Source organism: Triplophysa dalaica, chromosome 6, assembly GCF_015846415.1.
Source record: "Triplophysa dalaica isolate WHDGS20190420 chromosome 6, ASM1584641v1, whole genome shotgun sequence".
Taxonomy (NCBI): Eukaryota; Metazoa; Chordata; class Actinopteri; order Cypriniformes; family Nemacheilidae; genus Triplophysa; species Triplophysa dalaica.
The window spans coordinates 26093090-26117869 of NC_079547.1; the positions used below are offsets into that span (position 1 = coordinate 26093090).

Below are 24780 nucleotides of genomic sequence, written 5' to 3' on the forward strand. Positions count from 1 at the left end.
AGTGTCTGTGCATGTGTGTCAGTATTGCAGTGTGTATGTGTTAGTGATGCAGTGTGTCCTTGAATGTATGTCACATTCATATTTAGGCATTTAGTGATGTTGGTTAGCAGTGTTGGGCAAGTTACATCCAAAATATAATAAATTATATAATACTAGTTACTGTCATTTACAAGTAATAGACAAAACATCACAGAAATGTTAATATTTTCCATTCAAACCACATTAGACACCATGAGGTTTTATGAAATACCTTTGTTCAGTGTGTTTTGGGCATTATTTGTGTATGATTTAATTGAGACTTCTGTTCCCATCATAACCATTAAATCCAGTAGAATTGACGTAATTGTTTCTGTCATATTTTCAGCAGAGTATACATTATAAAAGTCTAAACAGAGGTTTAATGCCGCTCATTCTACATCTAGTGGAGGACGACGTGTTAATGCATAATCAATGGGCTCGTCAATGTCACATTTCACTCGACCGTCCAATCACAGCGCAGGAGGGGCGGGACAAAAGCCGCCTCAACCAATCGGCACATAACTGTGGTCTACAACCGTGTTTATGTCTTCAACGCCTTAAACAATAAAGGAATTAACATTTGAGAAATCGACAGTCGGTGTGTGTATCAGATAATATACTGGACTATCACAATATTCAAAAATGTTAATTATTTAGATATTTTTTTCTTTGAAAGTGGAATTTGTTGGTAAATTATTAATAAATAATTTCAAAGCGAGAAATCCTTTGTTGTTGTAACACTCGTTACCGCGATTATAAATGGTATAATATTACCCAAATTGTAATAGTAATGCGTTACATTACTCCATAACAGCAAAAACTAATACATTAGTGTAATTCATCACTGTAATCTCGTGTACATGTGTCAGTGATACGGTGTGTGTGTGTCATGTGTGTTAGTAGTGTGCCCACAGATGTGTGTTAGTGATGATGTGTTATTATCTCACATCTCAAGTCTTCATACGAGTTTGTCTCAGCTTTTGCAGGTTTACAGTTAACAAAGTTTTCTTCATTGGCAAACAACAAAATCTACGTTTGTTAATAATACGATTGTAACTTTAGTTATGTCCTTACATCCATTGTACTGACTCTTTACTGGTTATTATTAATTCTATTATTTGTATTGTTGTAACACAGACGAAGGATTCTGTAAGCAATTTCCCTATTATCTGTATTGTTCAAAGCAATAACGTGCTCAGATCTCCATTGTGAACATAAACGCCCTTCAGCAGCACAGCCTCTTCAGCTCTGTTCCTCCTCATGTACATGACATGCATTGTGTTTAATGCATGTTAGATTTGTGAAATTATTAAAAGTGATGACTGCGACACTTAAAGCCACTTCGTAACGCGTAATTGCGCTTTTTCCAGACGAGAACCGCCAGAGTTTCGTCCACCTGTCGGGCGTCACACGGGCGTGGATCAGGGCGGGTCCAGGTGGATCTATGTGTGACTCAAAACCCATAGCGAACACAGAGCAGCCGGACGGAGCAGATAGTTGCAGCTTTACGCATTGGACCTCACCTGTCTCTGACCGGACACAAAAGCAAAATGATGCCAGAACCTTTTAAATCAGCGCTGTCTCTGGGAATGCTAGAGGACACGTCGCTGGCGCTGCCGTCGGATCATCACATGAGATCCGCGCAACAGAGAGTCCGGGATCAGGTCGGCACCATCAAGAGAACCAAGTCGAAATACAGCAGTAAAAGTGTTTCTGGACTGCCTTCACCCACCAGTGAGTTCATTCTGTCAGTCTATTTCTCAACAGATGTGGTTCTGCTTGTAAAACCAGACTTTTATTTTCACTCACAACGCGCTTGGTATCGTTGTATCTGCATATGGCGCACATTGAAGGCTAACGTCATGTTTAAAGGCATGTTTCATGGTAATGCATGTATGTACTTTTAATCTGATATATGACAAAGATTTGCATCAAAGTTTAGATTGTCAGTGAGAGTTGCAGATGATTTACAGTCATTTCTGAAATATCCTTGTGTGGATCCTGTCTGGATGTTTACTCACCAGTAAAAGCCTCAGAGCCAACGACGACACCATTTATTTATTCACACTCAGTTTGTGTAGCATTCTTCGTTCCTTATTCAAAACAAACAAACAACAATACTCAGTTTTATAACTTTAACCAAAACATCGCGTTTAACAGTCTTTCAAAGTAAAAAAAATAACGTTTGCAGAATTATTAAACACAGTACACCACAGCTAATGAATCTAAATCAGTCATATGAACATATAGATGAACGGATGCATTAGTTTCATTAGTTTTTTACTATTTTATATTTATTTTTGTAAATTCTTTTATTTTTATATATAATTTCATAATTTCAGTGCCCAAAACACTTCCAAAGGTATTTCATTCCCTTCCATCGCAACAATCCCAAATGCCAGGGAAAAAATATATAATAATATAAATATGATATATGAATAAGGTTCCTTTTTTTAAGTGAAACAGTTGTTAAGAGTTATTTGACTCATTCCTGATCTGATCTTTAAAATGAGGCTAGTTGGGTCAATTCAAATGTTTTGACTGAAATAAAATGAGTTAATATAGAAGTTGAACATGAAATAGATTTTTCAATAGTTGCCTGATACTTATTTTTACATGATAATTACTAGAGCGAAATATTTCTCTATATTAAACCATATTTAATTGTGTTTTATGAAAAACCTGTAAATATGTCAGAGTTGTAAATGTCAGATGTTTGTGTTTTGCGCACCTTTAGGCCCTGAAAGTGACAGTGTGTTTTATGACTTCAAGCCGTCGCCTACTTCACCTCTCAGCGGATCCTCCATCAGCAGAGGAAACACTATGACCAATGGGGTAAAGCTTCACTGACTTTGACTTAAAGTCGTCGTTTCTCACAGCTGGGCGGCTTTATCAGCTTTTATCAGCTCTTTATCTCATCTGCTCTGATAACAATGGAAACTGTGTAAAGTGTCAAACGCTCTTTTGCTTATAACAAAACAGCAGGTTTAAGGTTTACTTTTCTAGATTTGGAATGCTATTTTACTGTAAGTCAAAGAACAATAGTCCCGAGGACAATCGAGTTCATATACGTAAGGTTTCACATCAGTGGAGAAAAACTCTGTGTCCTTCACACATTCACTCAACACTATTACACTTACACTTCAACGTTTTAAAAACAGTTTCTCTTGTTCATATGTTGTGTTTGAGCTAGACGAGCGAGTGAAAGATGAATCAAACCTCTCCTCTTCTTCAGTGTTTATGACTCATGCGAGTGTTGTGTTACCAAACCGCCGGGCTTTGGCTGTTCTGCCAACCCTTCTGCATGCTTGGGTGTAGCCACAGGAATCTTAAAGACGTCTACATTTAAAAAGCCTTTGCTTTCCTTCAATGAGCCGTGTAATGTTGTGTATGATGTGTTTAACTCTTCTGTAAATGATTTGTGTGTAAATTATGAACAGACACTGTCAGGTGTTCTCTCAGAAAGGATTTTTCCTCTCGTCAGCATCATGACGGCAAATGCTAGAACAAAACTAACTGTCGTTCTGACATAAACCAGACACATATATCATGATGTCAAATTGTTCAGGATATATTCAGTACAGGTTTGTGCGGTTGTAAGAATAGAGGAATGAAATATACACTGTAAAATAAATATGTATTTTTGGTTAATTCAACTCCAAAATATTTGTAGAGTTTGGTTGCAAAATGAGATAACTCCGTTCATGTTTTTTTATTGTGCATTCCAATTCACATCAATCAGACTGCAGTTGGTTTTGATTTAAGCCATAACAACTCAACAAATACAGCTAACTAACACACTAAAACATGATACAAACATTAGTTGAATTGACTAATAGAAACTTTTTTTGAAGTTGAACCAACAATTTTTTACAGTGTACTCCTGTTGAGTACTGGGCTGTCCAAAAGTTTGAAGGTTGTGAAATCTCTATTTGATACCAAGAGTTTTCATTTAGTTGTAATTCTTAAAATATGCGAATATTTCTAATAAGCAATGAAATTTTTTAAATGAATGTAAGAATAACATTTTTATACCCGCCTTTTTAAAAGCATGCATTGCCATGACGCATAATGTTTATAAATTGCGTTTGAACATTACTACAAGAACAGTCTGCTAACTTTAAGAAAAGTTTAGGAGAAATTTTAGAGAACTTGCTCTGAGAAGTTTCTCTTTAGGTGGGCTAGTTTAGCTGAACTTATCCGTCACAAATGGAAAAACATTGATGTATATTCCGTTTGAAATGAAAGATAGAAATGAAAGAATCATTGACAGTTTATGGAATGTTTCAAGTGTTTGATATAAAGTTCCACAGAGGGTTTGTTGTGTTTCAGTGGATTGCTGCTGTGAATGTGACATCATCACTTTTTGTTTGTTCAGGATAAGCACAGACAAAACTTCATACACAAGTCCACCAACTCCCATAACTCCAGCAGCACTCAACGTAACTCCAGCACTACTCATATGAGCCTGAGGAACGAAGGACTTCTGTACGCTCCTGTAAAACCCATCCCTACCAGAGCCAGACCCAGCAGTATGTTCGTCTCTAAAGCCACCCACAGCGCTCCGGAACTGGAATATTACTCCACCACTAGCGGCTCTGCCCAACGAGGGAGATACTCCTCAGAATGGGCTGAGAAGATGATGACTCATCCTTCATTCAATCATACTCAACAGATTCACAGTAAAGACAGGTACGGAAGAAGTGTCAGCATGAATAAGGTCAGCACCAATCAGTCCGTCAAGAGACAACCTTCTTCACTTCAATCCTATAACGCTTCCAAAAAGTCATTAACCAAGACTCGACAATCTGGCGGCTTCACGTGAGTTTAACCTTTTAACTGTATTTCATTAAAAACCTTTAAACATTTGAACTCAATAAATTCTGTTTATTCACTATTATGAACATTAGTCACTTCTGCTAGTTATGGTGTTTAGACAGATGTTTATAGTTGTGTTTTATTCATAGAAGCCTTTTTATCATTGTAATTATTTGACCACTACTGTTACATACTGTTATGTTTTACTGTCCATACTAGTAGCATCAGTATAAATAAATAAAACTTTCATTCATACTATTAGTATTTTTGTATACTTTTGTAGTCGTTTTTGTGTTCACTCTCTCTCTCTCTCTCTCTCTCTCTCTCTCTCTCTCTCTCTCTCTCTCTCTCTCTCTCTCTCTCTCTCTCACTCTCTCTCTCTGTCTCTCTCTGTCTCTCTCTCTCTCTGTTTCTCTCTGTTTCTCTCTCTCTGTCTCTCTCTCTCTTTCTCTCTCTCTCTCTCTCTCTTTGTGTCTCTCTCTCTCTCTCTCCTCTCTCTGTCTCTCTCTCTCTCTCTGTCTCTCTCTCTCACTGTCTCTCTCTCTCTCTCTCTCTCTCTCTCTCTCTCTCTCTCTCTCTCTCTCTCTCTCTGTCTCTCTCTCTGTCTCTCTCTCTCTCTCTCTCTCTCTCTTTGTGTCTCTCACTCTCTCTCTCTCTCTCTCTCTCCTCTCTCTGTCTCTCTCTCTCTGTCTCTCTCTCTCACTGTCTCTCTCTCTCTCTCTCTCTCTCTCTCTCTCTCTCTCTGTCTCTCTCTCTCTGTCTCTCTCTCTCACTGTCTCTCTCTCTCTCTCTCTCTCTCTCTCTCTCTCTCTGTCTCCCTCTCTCTCTCTCTCTCTCTCTCTCTCTCTCTCTCTCACTCACTCACTCACTCTCTAGTATGAACACAGAACAACTGATGTCTGATTTAACGATGAAGGAGGCGGTGAATTATTTGTCCAGGCGAGATGAGAATTATCAGTTGTGTGGAGCCGCGTACATTCAGCACAGCACCTTCACTGATGAGAAAGCCAAACAAGAGGTGTGTGTGTGATAACATCTTGTTTCACATTTGCTGGAAGAAGATGAAGTGATGTGTGTGATCAGTAACGGTTTGTGTGTGTCTCAGGTTTTGACACTGAAGGGAATTCCTCCTCTGTTAGAGCTGTTAAACAGCCCCAGTCCTCAGATTCAGGAGACCGCTGCCGCTGCGCTGCGTAACGCCGTCTTTAAAAACCAACCAAACAAAGATGAAGTTCATCGTGCCGGAGGAATTCCTAAAGTAGCCCAGCTGCTGGGAGAGAGCAGTGATGAGACAAAAAAACATCTGACAGGTACACAACATCTCCATCACTGTACAGAGGATCCAAACTCTGAATCATCATGAACATCTTAATGTGTCTCAGATCAGTTAGTGGAACACAGATGTGCAGCAGTGCTGACACTGTGTGTAATGTTATCAATGGGCGGCAGAACTTTCTCACATCATTTACAGGAAAGTAAACAGAGAACTCTGTAGAGCAAACAATCCAGACTTCCTCTTGAATGAATGAAGGCAGTTTGAACACACTTACAGAATGTGTGTATGAAGTCAGACACGTGCTACAGTATGTTATTAAAGTATATAGTAGATATAAAGCGTTTTGGTGCACACTGACACTAAACTCCTCTCACAGAATTGTGGGTAATTTGAATGTCCATGAATCTGCAGTTTGGATTTTCAGAAACAGTAGATCATTCGGGAACTTTTCATTTCAAACACTTTTAGGGGACGCAGCATTAAAACTAGGGCTGTCAAACGATTAATCGCATCCAAAATAAAAGTTTGTGTTTACATAATATTTGTCTGTTCTAATATTTGTCTATTCATAATTTTTATTTATTTATTAGCACATCCAAATACATGCATATAGGCAAATATTAAAATTAACAATAATTTATAATGAATTAAAACTATTGGTAAATATAAATAAATACATAATTTGATTAAAAAAGGTTTTCCTTAATATTAATACATGTATGTGTATGTGTTTATTAATACAAAATTAATATCCACACTAAACAGAAATATATTTGCAATTACAATTGTTTGACAGCCCTACTTAAGACATCTTTAACATCATTTGAATGCAGATATCAAAGGTTTTGATGTTTTGTTATATAATGCATTAACATTCGGACGCATTTAGGGATCTGATACAGTTAGTTGATACATGAACTAACATGGCAAACAAATCATTTTATTTGCCATAACTAACTAACAGCAAAACAGACGGTGAAATGCTGTAAAAATGATTTTTTAGTTTGTTAGTCGATGTTATTTAATGCATTAAGACATTATTGAACCTTGTTGTTCAGTTTCACAAGTGTTCATTCATGAGATGTGTGTTCATAAAAGTGTTAATGATTGATTTGAAACAGTAATCTAACAGCAGGCTTGTGTTTAGTGTTCAGTTCTTCCAGACTAAGAAGGATTCATTTTGTGTGTTTATATGTGTGCGCTTGTGTGTGTGTGTGTGTGTGTGTACCTGGTAAACCCTAAAGCAGTGGTTCTCAACTCTGGCCCGCGAGATCCATTTTCCTGCAGAGTTTTGCACAAACTCAGATAAAACACCTGAAGAGGCCAATACATGACTTCAGGAACAGACGCGTTCAACTTAATGTTGGGCTGCACAGATTGTTTGGCATATGACATTAAAGTACCGCGAGAGCGATTCAAATCCGTACCGAGCAATCTGCACTTGAATTGCTCTCGCGGTACTTAAATGTCATACGCTGATAGATTTGTGCAGCGCCACATTAAGTTGAACGCGTCTATTCCTAAAGACGCTGATTAGCTTGTTCAGGTGTTTTATATCAGAGTTCGGGCTACACTCGGCAGGAAAATGGACCTCGCGGGCCAGAGTTGAGAACCACTGCCCTATAGTATGGGGACAAAATGTCCCCACAAAGCTGGAAATATCCCAAATCCTTGTCCTTGACATTTTTTGGTCCCCATGAGGAAACAAGCTTAAATCTAAAAGAGCAGAAAGTGTTGTGTGATTGTGAGGTTTAGGGGTAGGATTAGGTGTAGGGGATATGATTTACAGTTTGTACAGTATAAAAACCATTGCGTCTATGTAAAGTCCCCATGAATCATGGAAACTCAACGTGTGTGTGTGTGTGTGTGTACAGGTCTCCTGTGGAATCTGTCTTCAGCAGATCAAATCAAACCTGATCTTCTCCGTACGACTCTGCCAGTGCTCACAGAGAAAGTTCTTGAGCCATACTCATCCAGCACAGACACCACAACCGTCTCTCCAGAGGTCCTCCTGAACACCACGGCCTGTCTGAGGTATGACAACATGATGACTGATGTGTGTGATGCTGTCGAGCAGAGAAACATCTCTGTCAGTGTGACACGCTCCTGATCTTCTGCTTCTGTTCTCACAGCCGGATCAAATATTGAAAGTGTTTGCATGACATTATTGGATCATTAAACAGGGCGTGAAGGAAAACTGTTTGTTGTCCCTTCAAGAAATCCTTTTCTTAATCTGTACACTGCAGAAGACCATTCTCTTACTTTTTTTGATAGCTTTTTCAGAAAACAAGAATATCAAGTCATATCTTAAGTCATTTTGCTTTTTAAATAAATACGTTTTGACTTAAGATTGAAAAAATTAAGTTAAAAACAATAATGTATGCTGAATAAGACGTCATTTTTTTACAGTGTATCTTTGTCTTAAAACATTTTGATATCCACGGAATCAAATGAATGTACGTGAGAAACAAAAGTGATTTAACATGTTTTGACTTGTTTCTTGAGAATATATTGCAAATTTATTTATACATTTTGTAGGTTCCAAAATGAGATAAAACTGTTTAAAGTTTTTCAAAAATCATGTTTTTATTGTGCATTCCAATTAATATCAGTCAAACTGCAGTTGGTTTGTTTTGATTTAAAAATAACGATGTAATAACTAAAAGTTACAGCTAGCTAACACAATAAAACATAATAAAAACATGATTTTTTCATGACCATTTCAGAGAGCCTTTTTTGATTTTTAAATAGACTATTTCTAGGTGTGTGTTTAGGTCAAATAATTATTTTTCTTTAATTCTCTGAATTACTGTCAATATTTCTAACCAATTTCAAATCAAATTATTGTTACTATTTGCATTTATTTGGAGAAACAGGTGAAATAACAGTAAAGAAGACGTGTATTTTATTTTTCAGACCTCAAATACTGTAAAGAAAACATTCAGATTTTCAGTCATATTTCTACATGTATTTAGGAAAAGATCTAATTTATTTTTTATGTTATAACCTGGATTTTCTCAGAGTTTTTGCGTTCCTTTTTGATGACTTTGTGTCACTCCTGAGGTTTGATTTTGTTTAAATTCAACAGACATGGGACTGAAAAGACCGCAATGCATCTAGAAATGATGATGAAATGAACATTTGAAATGGTCTCTTCATGTTTTTCACGTCAGTACAGATATTAAACACCATGTGACCCTGAGGAGAATTAGTGGAAGAGAAAGTTTTGCATATAAACATTCAAATTGGCATACGTGTTTGTCTAACTTCTGTTTGTATACTTTGAGGAATCATCAACATCAGAAACAGAAACTGACATTGTGTCTTTTGTTTTTTCCACAGAAACTTGAGTTCCTCTAAACTGGCCAATCGTCAGGCCATGCGCAACTCTAAAGGACTGATCGATTCTCTCATGCGATACATAGAGACCTGCATTATTAATGACAATCCAGACAACCAGGTGTGTGTTTGTGTGTGTGTGTGTGGACTGACTCATTTAAACATGCTGTGTAAGATAAGCAGGTGTTTCCAACAGTCAAAACATGAAACTGTAGATGTATTCTAAAGGTGCTTTACTCACTGTTATTTCAGAGCCAAAACCTTCACAGCCGGTTTGAACATTTACTGTTTGTTCTCTGGATTTATATTGTGTGTAAAATAAAGAAGACTTTGACTGGATTTTATCAGTAATTACAGCTTGTAAGTTTTCTAAACAATTGTAAAGGTCTGTTGGATTTTATTTCTAGCCGACAAGCTTGCTCTTAGCCAAAGGCAGGTATGTTATTGTATAGTTGTGTAGTTGTGTTGCTGACTAATTGATTTTTTATAAATATATAGATTTAACCGTGAACAAACGTTTCATGTTTTTACTCCCCCCGATTTCTGATGACTGTTTGTTTATAACGTACAAAAAACTTCAGCTTTTTATAGAAAATATAAGTTTTAGATTCTCAAGGTGTCTCTAGTGTGTGAACGAGAGAAGTGTTAATGTGGATCATGTGACTCTTCTCTATTTTTTACACACAACTTTCTTTTTAAATTCATTTCTTACAGAATGATGTGATAAATCACAAGATCCATTTAATGTAAATATTTGTTCAAACTGCGTGCATGATAAATACAAGCATTGGATTTTCAATTGTTCCATTACAGTTTTAGTAGAAATGTTTCTATTATTTGAGATATCACATCAGTACGTTGATATGAAGACTGAGTGTGTTGATATTTGTGGTACTTTTGTTTGTAGGCTTTGGAGAATTGTGTTTGTATTCTTCATAACCTCACATATCAGCTGGAAACAGAGATGCCCTCAGCCTTTTCAAAGATGAACGCTCTGGCCAGTCACACCCGCAATCGCAGCAGCTCTTCAGACGCCGGCCCCATCGGCTGCTTCAGCTCACAGAGTCAAAAAGTCCAGCAGGAGGTTTGTCAACATGTTTACATCACACACATGTTTACATCACACACACGTTTACATCACACACAACTCTCCTGACCGACACAGCAAGTACTGGTGTGACCCAGAGTCTGCGTCAGACCTCGACTAACAGTTGGGGAACTGGCTCTCAGTGGGATGGCACAGACTGGGCATCATTAATACAAAAAAGTCAAAACTACCACATTTGACCAAGTCCACACTTACAACTCGTGCAGGATGCTATTTTCCCCTTGGCGCCGTCCCTGGTGTGACCAATGATGTGACCAATGGTGTGACCAATGGTGTGAGATGGGGCGGGACTCTGTTTAGGAACCCTGTTATTGAATATTCAATTACACACAAGAAGTAGTCCTTGATATAAATGATGCACACAGTGTGAATCTTTATCGGTGCGGGTATGTTGGTGTGTTGCAGAGCGTCTTTGACTATCCAGTGATGGAGGATAATAATCCTAAAGGAGTCAGCTGGCTGTTTCATTCTAAAGCCCTGCAGATGTATCTGGATCTGATGCGCACCAGCGAGAGAGACGCCACACTTGAGGCCAGCTGTGGAGCGCTGCAGAACCTCACAGCTCCTGACGGCATCGTACGTACACATGACATAAACATCTCATGATATATCACACTCTTTACATTCAACAGCATGAATCATTTCATTCATGTTCTGTTAAAGCATTCATTCAAAGCTTTCTGGTTTTATATTTTGTATATGTACATGTATGCACAATACCAGTCAAAAGTTTAAGAACACTCACTCCTTTACTATTTCATAATGGTTTTTTTTGACACATTTTATCAAAATTAAGGAAGCTTATCAAAACTATGGAACATTAAGAGAAATATGGAATTAATTTGTGACCAAAAAATCTAAATAAATATGTTCCGTATAGTCGACTTCTGGCTACTGACCTATTTTGTGAAGCAGCTTTGAGGATTTTAAAAGGAATTTTTAGCAAGCAAATCTTATTGGCTGCTCATTTTTCATTGTTCAGTCAATTATTTCTGACGTTTTTAATAAATACAATTTTTAAATGTTTATATTATAAGTGTTTGTAAACTTTCTAATGGTTAATGTACATATAGATTTATGTTAAATATCTGAGATTAGAGTTATACACAATTTCCACATCTTATAAAAATAATTAACTTAGGGAAATAACACAAATGTAATTATGTTTTAAAATGTCATCTTTTATATTAAATGTTATACCACAGTCTGTTGGTATACTCGATTCTGATTGGCTGGAGGGTGTGCATTGAAACAGGATTTTAATATTCTTATTCAAACCTTTGAATGCATGGCTCGCTGTGGATGATCTCTTACTTATCTTTGCTCTTCTTTAGTGCAGTCAAAGCTTGTCTAGAATTTGCAGAACCCGTATAGCACACTCCATCTGGTTCACGTCTGTTTGACGTCTGCATGTACATCTGCAAGACACAGTTTGCTCATCTGCAATACGTCTCGGAGACGTCTATACGTCTGTAATACGTTTGCTAAAAAAAAATCAGCTTTTTTGAAAACATCTGCTAAACACTTTAGAAGGAGCAGTTTTTCATCCATCGTAAATCATAATCATCTTACACATGTCTGTATGCGTCTCTGAGACGTGTTGCAGACGAGCAAGACGTAAGCCAGATGGATGTGTGCTATAAGGGAGTCAATCAAATTCATGCGAGCAGTTGTATTTTATTGTGTGCTGTTGTAAACATTCCTCATAAATGTGTATGTGTTTTCTATCTTGTTTTGTTGTCAGGTATCAAATGTGTTAAGTCATACAGTTGTACACAAGTTAAACGGTCTGAACCACATCAGTCCATTGGTGCAGTCATCCAATCCTGCGCTTCAGAACAGCGCCGTCGCTCTGCTGGGGAATCTGTCCAGATCGACACGTACAGGAAACAGAAACATGGGTGAGCCGATGTCCTCCAGCTAAACAACCACACTTCATTTTTCTAGTCGGGTGTGTTTTTACTGCACTCCCCTTCTTGACAGTTTGTCATATACTTGACAGCTGACATGAGAAAGTGTAGATGGGATTGATGGGTGTGTCTGTCTGATAAAGAGCGTTTAATTATTTAGTGTATTTACTTATTACTGCAGATCTTTGACATGACCTGTCCTCTAGATGTGTGGGCATGTGTGGGTAATAAAGGTTGCGATTGTTTCAGTTGAAGGTTGTAAGCGTGTTGTATCTAGTCTTGTGTTGTGTTTTGATGAGTTGGTTGTGTTGTTTAAGCCCGTCAGAGTTTACCTCAGCTGGTGGGCTTCGTGAATTCAGGCCTGACCAAGAACGATTCCTCGCCTCAGTTTGACGGCACCATGGCGACGGCTCTTCTCAGCGCTCACTCCATGTTAAAAGCTGATCCGGAGTTGGGCAAGAGTTTAATAAATCCTGGATTGATCAGCGGTCTCAGCGGCATGAGTAGAAACATGATGTGAGTGTTCAAACACAAATCATTGACTGCAGGATTTTACTCTGCAGTGTTTTTATTTCTTCTCTGTTTGTTGTTTAGATCTCTGCCAAAGTCCAGCACAGCCGCAGGAGTTCTGCTGCACAGTCTGTGGTCAGATAAGAGCTTTCAGAGCTTTCTTAAAATGGTACGACTGCATTTCTTTACAGAGAAACTTAAGGCTAAAATACACTACAAGACTTTTGCCCAGATTTTCAGTCTGGACTGCAGATTTGATCAGTTAGTGTGTTACTGTCTGAAACTTTCAAGAACTCTACAGGTGTGTGATGTCTATTTTAAACAATAAATCTGTTAAGATTTTAAAGGTCTTGTGGCGTGTTCCAGCCATTAGTTGTAAGCGTTAACCTGCTTTTCAAGAACCTTTTTATAAAAAAATGCTGTTGATGTTTGAAATCTATAACCAACACCCTTACACGTCATTTCTCATCCGGTAAAACAGCAAACTCAATCACTTAAATAAAATCACTTATTCCACCTTTAAATCTCAAGGCGTCTTTTAATATTGCATTATGCAAGGCAAGCCCATCATTACTTATAAATATTGAATAATTAATAATATACATATTACAGATGCTTTTATCTGAAGTGACTTACGTTGCATTATCCTATACATTATTGTTTCTATTTATGTGCAATCCCCTGTGATCCAACCCTCGACCTTTGCATTTCTCTAACCCCTGTGCTACAGGAAAGTTATACAAATATTTTGCTAATATAATTAAAATAGCTTTGAAATGTTTTTTTCTTACTGTATTTGATTTATGCATTAGAATTATACTTTAAAAAGTTGCAGATGGAGTGAGTTAAAAAACCTGTCATTACAGAAAGATACTTATTTACAATTTGTTATCCTTTAAAGAAAAAAGATGTTGTTGAAATTTTTTTTTAGGAGTTTGTAAAATAGCAATAAAAAAGACAATGAGAGAAATGTTTCCTTCCAAACCAGCTCTTACACGTTTAGTATAAACATGAATGAAGTAAATATGATAATCATGGAGGAAGGCGTCTCTGTATGACATGCCTGAGGTCAGTGTGTGTGTGTGTGTGTGTGTGTCAGGGAGGGAAGGATTAGAATTTGGGTGTAACTCAGACAGTGTGAGAATACTTGCAGTTAAAATTCAGCCACACCTCATGACACCATTTCTGCAGACTCGGCAGAGAAAGAGAAGGGTGTGGGTGTGTGTGTGTGTGTGTGTGTGTGTGTGTCCAGATGACCCGTGTGAGGAATCTTACCTTACTGGTTTCCATTGAAACATCCATCATGTTTGTTTCACAGATTCAGCTCACAGGAGAATATGTTTGTCTGACCAATGGCAGACGCGAGAGCGTTCACTCACTATTGTACTTTTGTGATGCAGATATGACACTTGATGATAGTGACGATGATTTTGTGTTGGTGTATTTACAGCAAGGGATGGATAAGAAGACTTTTGTGAACGATGCCACATCAGCAGCTTTCAGGTCTCTTCAGGTGGTCGACTGACCGGCACGCTGACAGACAACATGACACAAAGACCACAGTTTTATTGTATTACATTTTAATTCTGGTTGAGAATTTCAGAGCAATAGTTTGATTCAAAAGCTTTTTTTTAGGGGAAGTAGACACTTTTTTTTAAGCAACAATGTCAAATAGAGTGATAGGAACATGATACTTTTATTTCTCACGAGGACAGTTTTATTCACCAAAGCCATGTTTTTGGTACTCTTTACGATCTGTTTGAATTTCTTTAATGTCATTTTGGTTCTCAAGTGTTACAGGCAGACGTGTTTGTGCAAATTCATACAGAATATATATAGAGAGATATAGATTCATATATGATATGACCAGTGAGTGATTGTTTTCTTTGGCTCATTGTTCTCATATTCACATGTATTATGGTTATAAGATTATGGGTGGGCATAAGTTTGTCATATTTCAGCTCTCAGTAAAGTTCAATAAAGTTTTCAACACCATTCGTTTGTGTCGGCTTTAATTATTCAATATCACATCATTTCCACAACCAACACAAGAAGACAAACAAAGGCTTTGAAACACTTCCATCTCTGCGAGGGTTGAGATTTCTGCTCTTCATTTCTTCAGTCTTCTCTTACTTCTAGAGCTTTTGGTACTGAAGAAAAAAGCAGCTTATTTATAAAATCATGAATATCCATAAATAGACAAACTGCAAGAACATAAAGTCAGTTTCACATTGAATTGGGCTGGTTTTGCTTTAGGCCCTGGTCTTATACCAAAGAACACAACAAAACCATATAAACACTGTAAAACAAATCCAGTAAAATATCTTTTTGGACATTAATCGTGAAAAATCTGTAAGAAAATAACGCTACTGTAATTCTGTAAAATGATTTTTTTTCACAGTGTGGTTTCATTTAAAGTGAATAAGTTCTTTCTGTGATGTCTTGATCCGTTTAGAAGAGACCTGTGACATTGTTTTCATCTATGACCCAACGCTAAGAGCTTTCTGAAGAACAAGGATCAAATGTTTCAAAGGTTCTCCCAACACTTCAGACTGAACCTTTTGGGTTGTAATTCAGTTCTAACCATTTCATAGAACGTAGCACAACAAACTACATCTTTAAGGAGAGTAATGTGCTCTTTTGTTCTAATGTAAAAAAAGCCATTTGATAATGAAGAAATGTTTTCTCTATCTATGGCATCGCTGTACAGAACCCTTTAAGGGTCTTTATTAAGTCTGTGTGTATAGTAAATCATCTCTCATCATTCCACTCGCTCTCAGCGCTTCTCATCAGATCTCACAGGAGTCTCTGGTCTGTCTGACCTCATCGTGGATGTGTACTGACCTTCTAACCTCACGTCTACAACAGCTGTGTCTCCATTCTCATGACACTCCCACTGAATAACAGAGCGTTTCCATCTCCCGCGTGACTCACAGGAGCTTTCATTGTGGGCTTACATGGGTCTTAAGAAGCGTGTAGAGCTACCGGGAGGTCAAATCCTTTCTTAGTAAGCCCTGCTCGCCGTGTTTTCCAAACCTGCTTAAACATCACAATGGCACTGAGCTTCTCTGCAAGAGTCAGATTATACACAAACACAACACCCGCGCAAGTCCCTGCAGGTCCATGTGAGTCAGTCAACATGAAACCCAACACACATCTAAATGCATTTGATTGTTTGAAATAGAATCTTGTGTCCTTCGTGTTCATTGAAGCCGCAGATTTTCACATGACTTACCATTCTGCAGCTGTCCACATTCAACCAGCGCATCATAAAAATACAGCACGCTAAATCCATGTTAATACCACACACACTTGCATGATGTCCTGTGGTATTCTTTGAAGAACCTTTCCAGCAAACGGAGGCCAAACAGTATCATTGTGTGTTTACTATGGTAAAGTTCAATGTTGGGTTATTTTCAACCGAGTGTTGGGTCAAACAGGTACAAACACCAATGTTGGGTTAAATCATCCCAGAAAATGTTTATATGACTGAGCTACGGCTTTTTAAAGTAGGGTTAGGTTTATATAAGGTAGGATTTTAAGTAGGGTTGGGTAAGTATACTACAGTTCACTATAGTAAATACTAAAGTATACTTGAGAATTTATAGTGGGAGTTTTGGGTTTCTGTATTAAAGCCCAATGATCAGAACAAAGAGTCAATCGCTGCTTCAGGAAAGAAACGCCAGACCACACCAGATGAGCCGAGCGCTGTCATGAGTGTCAAATGAGTCGTGACTGAGACCCATCGCTATATTTCATCACAGTTATCTATCCTCATTCACTATTGATCACCCTCATGAAAATAAATTCTATATAAAATGACTAGATATAGTATCTAAACATTCTTAAATCAAGATTCAAGCAAACTGACTTTTGATATCTTGTTTTCTGTGAAAATGATCATTTTTACGTTTGAAACAATAATAATAAAGTTTCATAAATGTAAAATTAAATAGCATTTAAAAAAATATATATGTATACATAAAAAAAAAGATTTTAAAATAAAACGTTACTTAAAATGTAAATATTAATCTGACTAAGGTTTATTGTTGTTATATTGTTAAATTGAAACTTTAAATTTATTTTTATGAACCTACTAAAATATGTTTAATTCGCTTAAGCCATAAACTCAATTTTAATCTCTCTTATTTCTTTCTTTTTCTCCAGAAAACAAGACTTTATATCTTAAATCATTTTGCTTCTCCACTAATTCATCATTGTTTCAGTACTGGAACTGTAAAACAAGAGAAAAAAAGTAAGAGATTGATTTTGCCGTGTGATTAAGAGCATCCACATTCCACAAACATCCCCCATCAGCATACAATCTGTGTTCAGAGGATTGGGTTTAGGGGCGGGGCTACTCATTGCTCTTGGATCCAATCACATCGTGTGAATTCCTACAAATGAGGCACCTTGTGAATGTGTAAGATGATGTTGATCTGATTTGAGCTACAGTCAAAATCTGAATTGAGTTCAGACTCAGATCTGTAAATCAACAGTGTGTGAAACTGACTCACGTTTTCTGATGGTCACTGACTCGATTCCTGAGTACAGTAATCTGTGAAAGAGAAATGATAAGCGTGATTCATGAAGATGATTCACTGGCGCACAATTTCACTTTATTCTCATGTCAATCAAAGTGAATCTTTGGGAACAGACCCAAAGCCAAGAGGGGTGTGGCCGCATCTATGCTGATGTTTTGTCTTTCATGTGTAACGTTGTGTTCTGGTCACACAATTACCTCATACTTCTGGTGTGTGTGTTTGAACTGCAGGTCAAAGTTCTCTCCTTCCAGCTCTCGCAGCCTTTTGCCCAGTCCATCGGCCGTCTCTCTGCAGAGACACACACACACCATCAACCAGAATGTGTGTGAAATAACTGAAGACTCATGTAGTCTGTACACTATCTTGACAGTTCGGTCACGTGTGTTGCGTGTTTTCACCTGAGCTTGTCCTCGCTAAGGTTTTGCATGTTCAGTTCTTTACGTCGCTCACTGAGGATGGTTCGTTTCTTCTCTCTCTCGGTCTGTTTCTTTGGTCCGCCTCTTTTGTCTGTCTGAAAGGAAAGTTTGTTGATTTTTAGGTTCTTCAATATACAACAATTGAGGCAACAATTAAACAGTTTCTCATTGGAAATGAGCAGAACTTACATAACAAGTAATTATACACCTGTCAAAACATGAAAGGATGAATAATAATGACTTGAGAAACTGCATAGGATCATTTCAAAATTGAACTAGAAGTAAAGAAACACACTAGTACTCATGATGGCTCATCCTCATTTCTGCACTAGATAGTGTGTGTACTGGAAACAGCCTGTGAATTTACAAATAGAGAATAAATAAAGAATATTTCTATGTGAAATTCAGTGTAACACTCTCTTATTATTGTCTCCATTCCATTCCATTCTCTACCGCTTATCCGAACTACCTCGGGTCACGGGGAGTCTGCGCCTATCTCAGGAGTCATCGGGCATCAAGGCAGGATACACCCTGGATGGAGTGCCAACCCATGGCAGGGCACACACACTCACTCATTCACTCACGCACTCTCACCCTATGGACAATGTTTTCCAGAGATGCCAATCAAGCTACCATGCGTGTCTTTGGACCAGGGGAGGAAACCGGAGTACCCGGAGGAAACCCCCGAGGCACGGGGAGAACATGCAAACTCCACACACACAAGTCGGAAGCGGGAATTGAAACCCCCAACCCTGGAGGTGTGAGGCGAACGTGCTAACCACTAAGCCACCGTGCCCCCCATCTATTATTGTCTAGCTGAGATTAATTGTTTTGTTGTTTTCCTTAATATTGTAACTGCCTACATTTTGTAAATTAATCCAGATGACGCATCCCACAATGCAATGCCAAAAATTGAAAATAACATTCTGTGTGGTATTTTAACTGGCAAAAAGATTTGGAAAATGTCAATCCTGTTGAAAACAACAGCATATGCCGATGGGTAGGCTTTGAAGCATGGTAACTGGTTTCTGCCAAGTTCAAACTGGTCAAGAGCTGTCTAAGATGGTCCTGAGCTGGTTTAAGATGGTCCTGAGCTGGTTTAAGATGGTCCTGAGCTGGTTTAAGATGGCCCTGAGCTGGTTTAAGATGGTCCTGAGCTGGTTTAAGAGGGTCATGTGCTGGTCTTAGCTGGCCCTGAGCTGGTTTAAGATGGTCCTGAGCTGGTTTAAGATGGTCCTGAGCTGGTTTAAGATGGTCCTGAGCTGGTTTAAGATAGTAATTTGCTGTCTAAAGATGGTCCTGAGCTGGTTAAGGACCTTCTTTAACTAGCTCAGGACCCGCTTAAACCAGGACAAACCAGCGGCCATGCTTCAGAACCTACTTAACCAGCATATGCTGTTTTTTTAAACATGAAAATGAACTATTTTAACCGAATTGAGCGGTTAACCTCTTCATGTGACGATAGTTTGAATTGTTGATTGTGAAATAAGGTCTCTGTATTCATCAGTTGTATATTCAGTGTGCTTTGTGAAATGTTTAGTGAGTTGTGTGTGTGTGTGAGTGATTTTAAACCCAAATAATTACCTTCTGCATGTATCCAGTGTACTGAAAGCCTGAGAGAACTTTCTTCTTCTTGGCATCGTCATCGGCCTTCCTCTTCGCTTCTTCTTCCTCTTTTCGTGCCTTTTCCTCCTAATAAACCCCCCCCAAATGATTGATGATTAAAGTGAGCTTAAGAGAATGTGAAGCTGACGTCACGCCCTATGTTGCATGTTGCAGTGGCGCCGCCATCTTGGGAGGATCATACTCCACTGCTATTATGTGATATGTACTGTTACTTGTTTTGTTTGATATGTGGAGAAATCAAAAGTGAAGAACCAGGGGATTATCCAGAACGACTCTGCGTAATGCTAATGCAGTTTTTAACACCACAAGACCGGCCAAAGTTACATTTCTAAACCATCAAAATACTGCATTGAACGCACCAGCAGCCGTCCTCCAAACATGGCGCAACATTCAACACGCGTGACATCGATTAACAAGCTCTATATGCTACAACTCATCCTCTCTTAGAGACTCACGGCCAGTTTGATCTGACGTTCTTTCTCTCGCTCGGTGTGTATCCTGTGCTGTTCGGAGCGCTCCGACCTGCGGTTCTCCTGAGTTTCACAACACCAAAGAGTTAAATCAATTTATCCCTGCTGAACATTTGCTGTTTAGCTTCTTCAAAGATGAAGGGGTCTTACGATTCGCTGTGTGAGATTGATGAGCTCTTCTTCATCCTTCTTTCTTTTCTCAAAGTGAGCCTCGATGAGCGTCTGCAGCTCCGTCAGATCTTTCTCCATACGTTTGCGATGAATATCCTAAGGTTATGTAAAAGAGCTAATTACACATTTTAACTTCACCGCAGAGCTGTAGGAATCTCTAAATACATATCATTTTACATGTGATTTATGACAGATATTGCACTATAATTTACAGCCTGGATGCACAATGAACAATGTAAACAAACAGCCCTCACGTCAAAATCAACTATCTCTCCATCAGGAATTTTTGGAGGAACCAAAGCTGGTACAAAGGGTCTTAAAAAAGACAATCAAAAACAAGAAGACGTGAATGTTTTGTCATATGGATGGTGGGGATTCTGAACGATCCAAATGACACTCACTTTTGCTTTGGTTTCGCTCCTTCTGGATGATTGAGACGAAAGAAAAGCTTTTAAAAACACCTCAAATACACAATATATTATTTAGGATGATTTGATGATGTGGTTTGGGGGTCGAGGAGTTCATTCGGGTATTTCAGGTAGAACCTGATCTGATGGTGTCACATTTACCTTCCTCTCCGGGTTCTTCAGCAGCATCTAAACAAAACCAGATGACCCCGTCAGGAGAGGTGAAATGTGCTTTTACACACAAAACAACTCAAACATGCAGCTGAAGGCCCAGAGGCTTGAAAGATCTTAACAGAGACAAGAATCCAAACAGAAACCTTTCTCTTCTGGCTCAACTGGTCGGTCATCTTATTCAAAACATCTCAGGCTAACAGTCTTTTGATAAATATGCAGATTATTTGACATTTATGAGTAAATGTGTGTGTAATAGTGACTCTCGCTGAAGGATGTTGAACATGAATCTTTTACCTGCTTGCTGTGGAACAGACGTTTGATCCTTCACGAGCCCTGAAACAAGAACACAAACACCAAGAGACAATGTGACCAAATATTATACTGAAAGTCACATTTTATTCTCATTATTCATTATTTGAGTGAACCTGAGAAACAAGACATATTTTATAAGTATGACACATTTTGCACATTTTCATGATAAAATTCTCACAAGCGTTTGTGTGCACACACATTTTATTTTGTGTCATTTCTCAATGGTGATTCTCATTAGGGGAGCGTTTGATTCTGTGTGAAATCCTGTCTGAAAACAGTTTATTTTTAAATTGAAATCCGCAAGGAAGTCAAATCTTGAATAAAACTTATAATTATCTCATGATTTGTCAAAATGATATATAATTACATGAATGATTTAATTATGATACTGTATATTGTGTTTTAATCATTTATACCATAATACATTGCCGTGTTATTTGTTTGTTTTTGTCTAGACTGAATTAGTTTTAATGCTGAGAATCTTCAGAGGAGATCTATATTAATAGATTTAATGAGAATTGGATTAAAATGTGTTACATTGTCATGACGATAATACGTTTATGAATTCATTTCTTTTATGGTGAGAAATAAGTCAAACATGTTTATCTGATGTGTTTTATCGAGCTGCCGGTGAACATCGTGCAGAATATCTTCATCCATCTCCTCCAGCTCCTCTGACATCATCATGATGTTGAGAATATAAACACGCGTGTAAAGAGCCGCACATACATGTCAAACACACGCACATACTGATTTCCTTTTACAGTCTGACCTTAACCCAAGCACACATTACCCACATAAGCGTTTGAACGAGTTTTTTCTCAAAAGGAGGTTTATATCTATTTAAACACCAACACAGACACACTTCAAAAGATTCAACTGTCAAATTTCAGAGATTTGACAGTGGAGTGGAGGAACAGGTCCATTCATTGACACAATACATGAATAGATATGTGGATTACATCGCTCAATGGCGTTACATAATCAATGTGGTTTGGGAAAGTGCTTGAAAGTGAAAATCCTCCACCCTTAAACCCATCCAGCTACACCTGCTAACACACCTCGCACTTAAATATCACCATCTGATGCCAAAGAACATGATATCACCCCACACACACACGCATGCACGCATACACACAAACACACACACACACAAATGCGCACACACAAACACAGGTAGAGACATCAAGACATGGTCAAATGCCCTCTCACAGTAACACACATGTAAATTATGTGTCATTATTACACTTTGGTTAAACACTTGTCAAAGAAATGTCAACTGTAAAGTGTTGTTATTCTTTGCTACTTGAAATCTGTCATAGTGCATTGTTGGTTGGATCTGCACCTTTGCAAGTGTTTCACCTACAGTACTGTTGCTCTTATGTTTATGGTTGAGTGGTAACAAAGGGATTTGATTCGACACAGATGAATCCTTGTTCTACTCTATCCGTCTGTTATTTGAAATCAGAACACTCATCTCTCTTCAACACAACTTCTGTTTCTCTACTCCTGGTCTATGAAAGTAAATGTGACATTTCTCTCTGTCGGTGTCAGATGAGCTGATGAATAAACCGGATCTACTGAAGGGAGGAAACCTGAGGCTCATTTAGGTCAAGACTCGGAGAGAGAATGAGACGCCTTTGTGCTCCCAACAACAGCTCCAAACAGATCCACTTCACATCTCCAATCCAGAACACAGACTGAAATACCTTCTTACAGAATGAGCCAACACATCTCATGACCACACACTCGAGTATCCTTTGCTATTTACCGTAGTAAAGTAGTGAATATTGCTATGGTAAATCTATACTAAAGTATTTACTACAATTCACTAATTCATACTACAGCATACTGTAGTACACATGAAAAAAGTGCAAAAATAATATAACATGATACTAAAAATTACCCCAGTTTACTATAGTAAATATTAAAATGTACCACATATTTATAATGTATCATGTGGGAATTAACATAATCATTTTTTTATATGTTTTGTCTGGAACATGAAACTAAATCCAAAATATAACTCTGAGTCAACGCATGAAAGTTGTTTTTTAGGGTCAGATCGGTGAAAAAATAGAACTTTTAAGTAAAAGTGCATTTTCTGATCTTCGGGTGATTATTCACAGTGGTTTGGTGACTGCTTTGCATCATTATGAGTCATGAGAACGGTGTAATTTGGTAGGTGTCAATATCTGTGAATAATGTGCGTTATATCCCTCTTTATTAACACTGTGTCACGCAATGACAGATCATATTTAATAACACGTTATTAAACAAAATCTCATCTCTGGACATTTGTGACCCTGGATCACAAAACCAGTCTTAAGTAGCACAGGAACATTTTTAATAAAAGCCATTTTTCTACTTTTGACTTATGCCAAAAACCTTAGGATATTAAATAAAGATCATGACCCATGAAGTATATACATTTCATACCTTAAATATATCAAAACTTTATTTGTGTGAGTGAAGGTCCTGTCACAGTGCCTCTGATTCACAACTTCAAAGGTCATTTTCTCAATATTTAGATTTTTTGCACCCTGAGATTCCTGAGTTTTAAACGGTTGTATCTCAGCCAGATATTGTCTTATCCTAACAACAATTTATTTATCTTTCAGATGATATAAAAATCTAAATTTCAAAAAATTTACCCATAAGAACAGGGTCATCCAGGGTCACATTTGTATGCGTGTTTCACAACCGTGCACGAGTTTGTGCAACAGATCAATATATTTCACATACTGTTAGATGATTTGTGTGAAAATATGCTTTCATCAGCCAAAATGTTTACACCTTTCTCTGCACTATAAAAAGATTAGATGAGGCAACGTTGATTTAACGGACTAAACCTGACTACAGAAGGTTACACCTATACCAAACACTGAAAGAGAGAGAGACTATAACTGTCACTGTGTTTTGTGTTAAGATTTACATACGGAATCTCAAGAAAAACAGATGAAAACTTACCACCCTGCTCCCTGAAACACAGAAACAGCAAAACGTTTGAAACACAATCACAAAATAAATATTCACATGTATTAAACTTGAATGGCATGAGTTTACAGTCGGGTTCTGAGTTTGTTTCTCACACACACTTACTCATACTCAGTGTCCTCTTTCTCTGACATCTTTAGATCACTGCCCTGCTATAAACATCAGATATACACTATCAGTTTTGCAAAAATCAAAGATAATCAAATATAATATATATAAAATAAAGACCACAGAGTATATCCCATAACGGTATCTGGTTTACAAACTTGTTTTTCAGGTAATATCAGGATCACTTCATCTTCTATATAAACTGAAAGATGTGAAATATACAGTGCAGATTTTCCTCTTACCTTTAGTCACGACACAATGAAGTGTTTCCCAGAGTTTGTGCCCACCGACTGTGCGCTCCTAAATCTGAAGCTCAATGATATATAAGATCACATGACCATATATGTCAGGTTCATGTTCTTATAGAAGTACTATGTGAACACGTATGAACACATACACACACACACACACACAGGTCAGAGAACAATAGCTGGACACATTCTCTGGGTTTGTATTGGGTCTATTTGTAGATCTCTTACCATCTGCCCTAATACCCCCGACTCAAAGATCAGTCCCAGTTTCACACTGACGGGTGATGTCATATATTCTACAAATCATCTCAGCCAGTCCCGTATA

The 24780-nt window shown here is 37.9% G+C and overlaps 2 protein-coding genes across 2 annotated transcripts; one reads left to right on the plus strand and one right to left on the minus strand.

Moving 5' to 3' along the window:
- The first annotated feature begins 1420 nt into the window (after positions 1–1420).
- pkp1b (plakophilin 1b) lies at positions 1421–14974 on the plus strand. Its single transcript, XM_056751438.1, has 13 exons — positions 1421–1752; positions 2756–2853; positions 4397–4839; positions 5713–5854; positions 5942–6146; positions 7987–8146; positions 9455–9572; positions 10359–10535; positions 10965–11135; positions 12304–12460; positions 12787–12985; positions 13064–13148; positions 14430–14974. The coding sequence occupies exons 1-13, from the start codon at positions 1569–1571 to the stop codon at positions 14502–14504; spliced, it is 2214 nt and encodes a 737-aa protein (XP_056607416.1). The 5' UTR covers positions 1421–1568; the 3' UTR covers positions 14505–14974.
- Positions 14975–24230, minus strand: tnnt2b (troponin T type 2b (cardiac)). The gene is made up of 14 exons (XM_056751056.1): positions 24202–24230; positions 24070–24080; positions 21082–21120; positions 20776–20802; positions 20608–20629; positions 20461–20521; positions 20186–20302; positions 20021–20098; positions 19524–19631; positions 17922–18034; positions 17721–17811; positions 17497–17537; positions 15824–16015; positions 14975–15129 (listed from the first exon to the last, which is right to left on the minus strand). The coding sequence occupies exons 1-13, from the start codon at positions 24228–24230 to the stop codon at positions 15961–15963; spliced, it is 792 nt and encodes a 263-aa protein (XP_056607034.1). The 3' UTR covers positions 14975–15129; positions 15824–15960.
- Between the last annotated feature and the right edge of the window lie 550 nt (positions 24231–24780).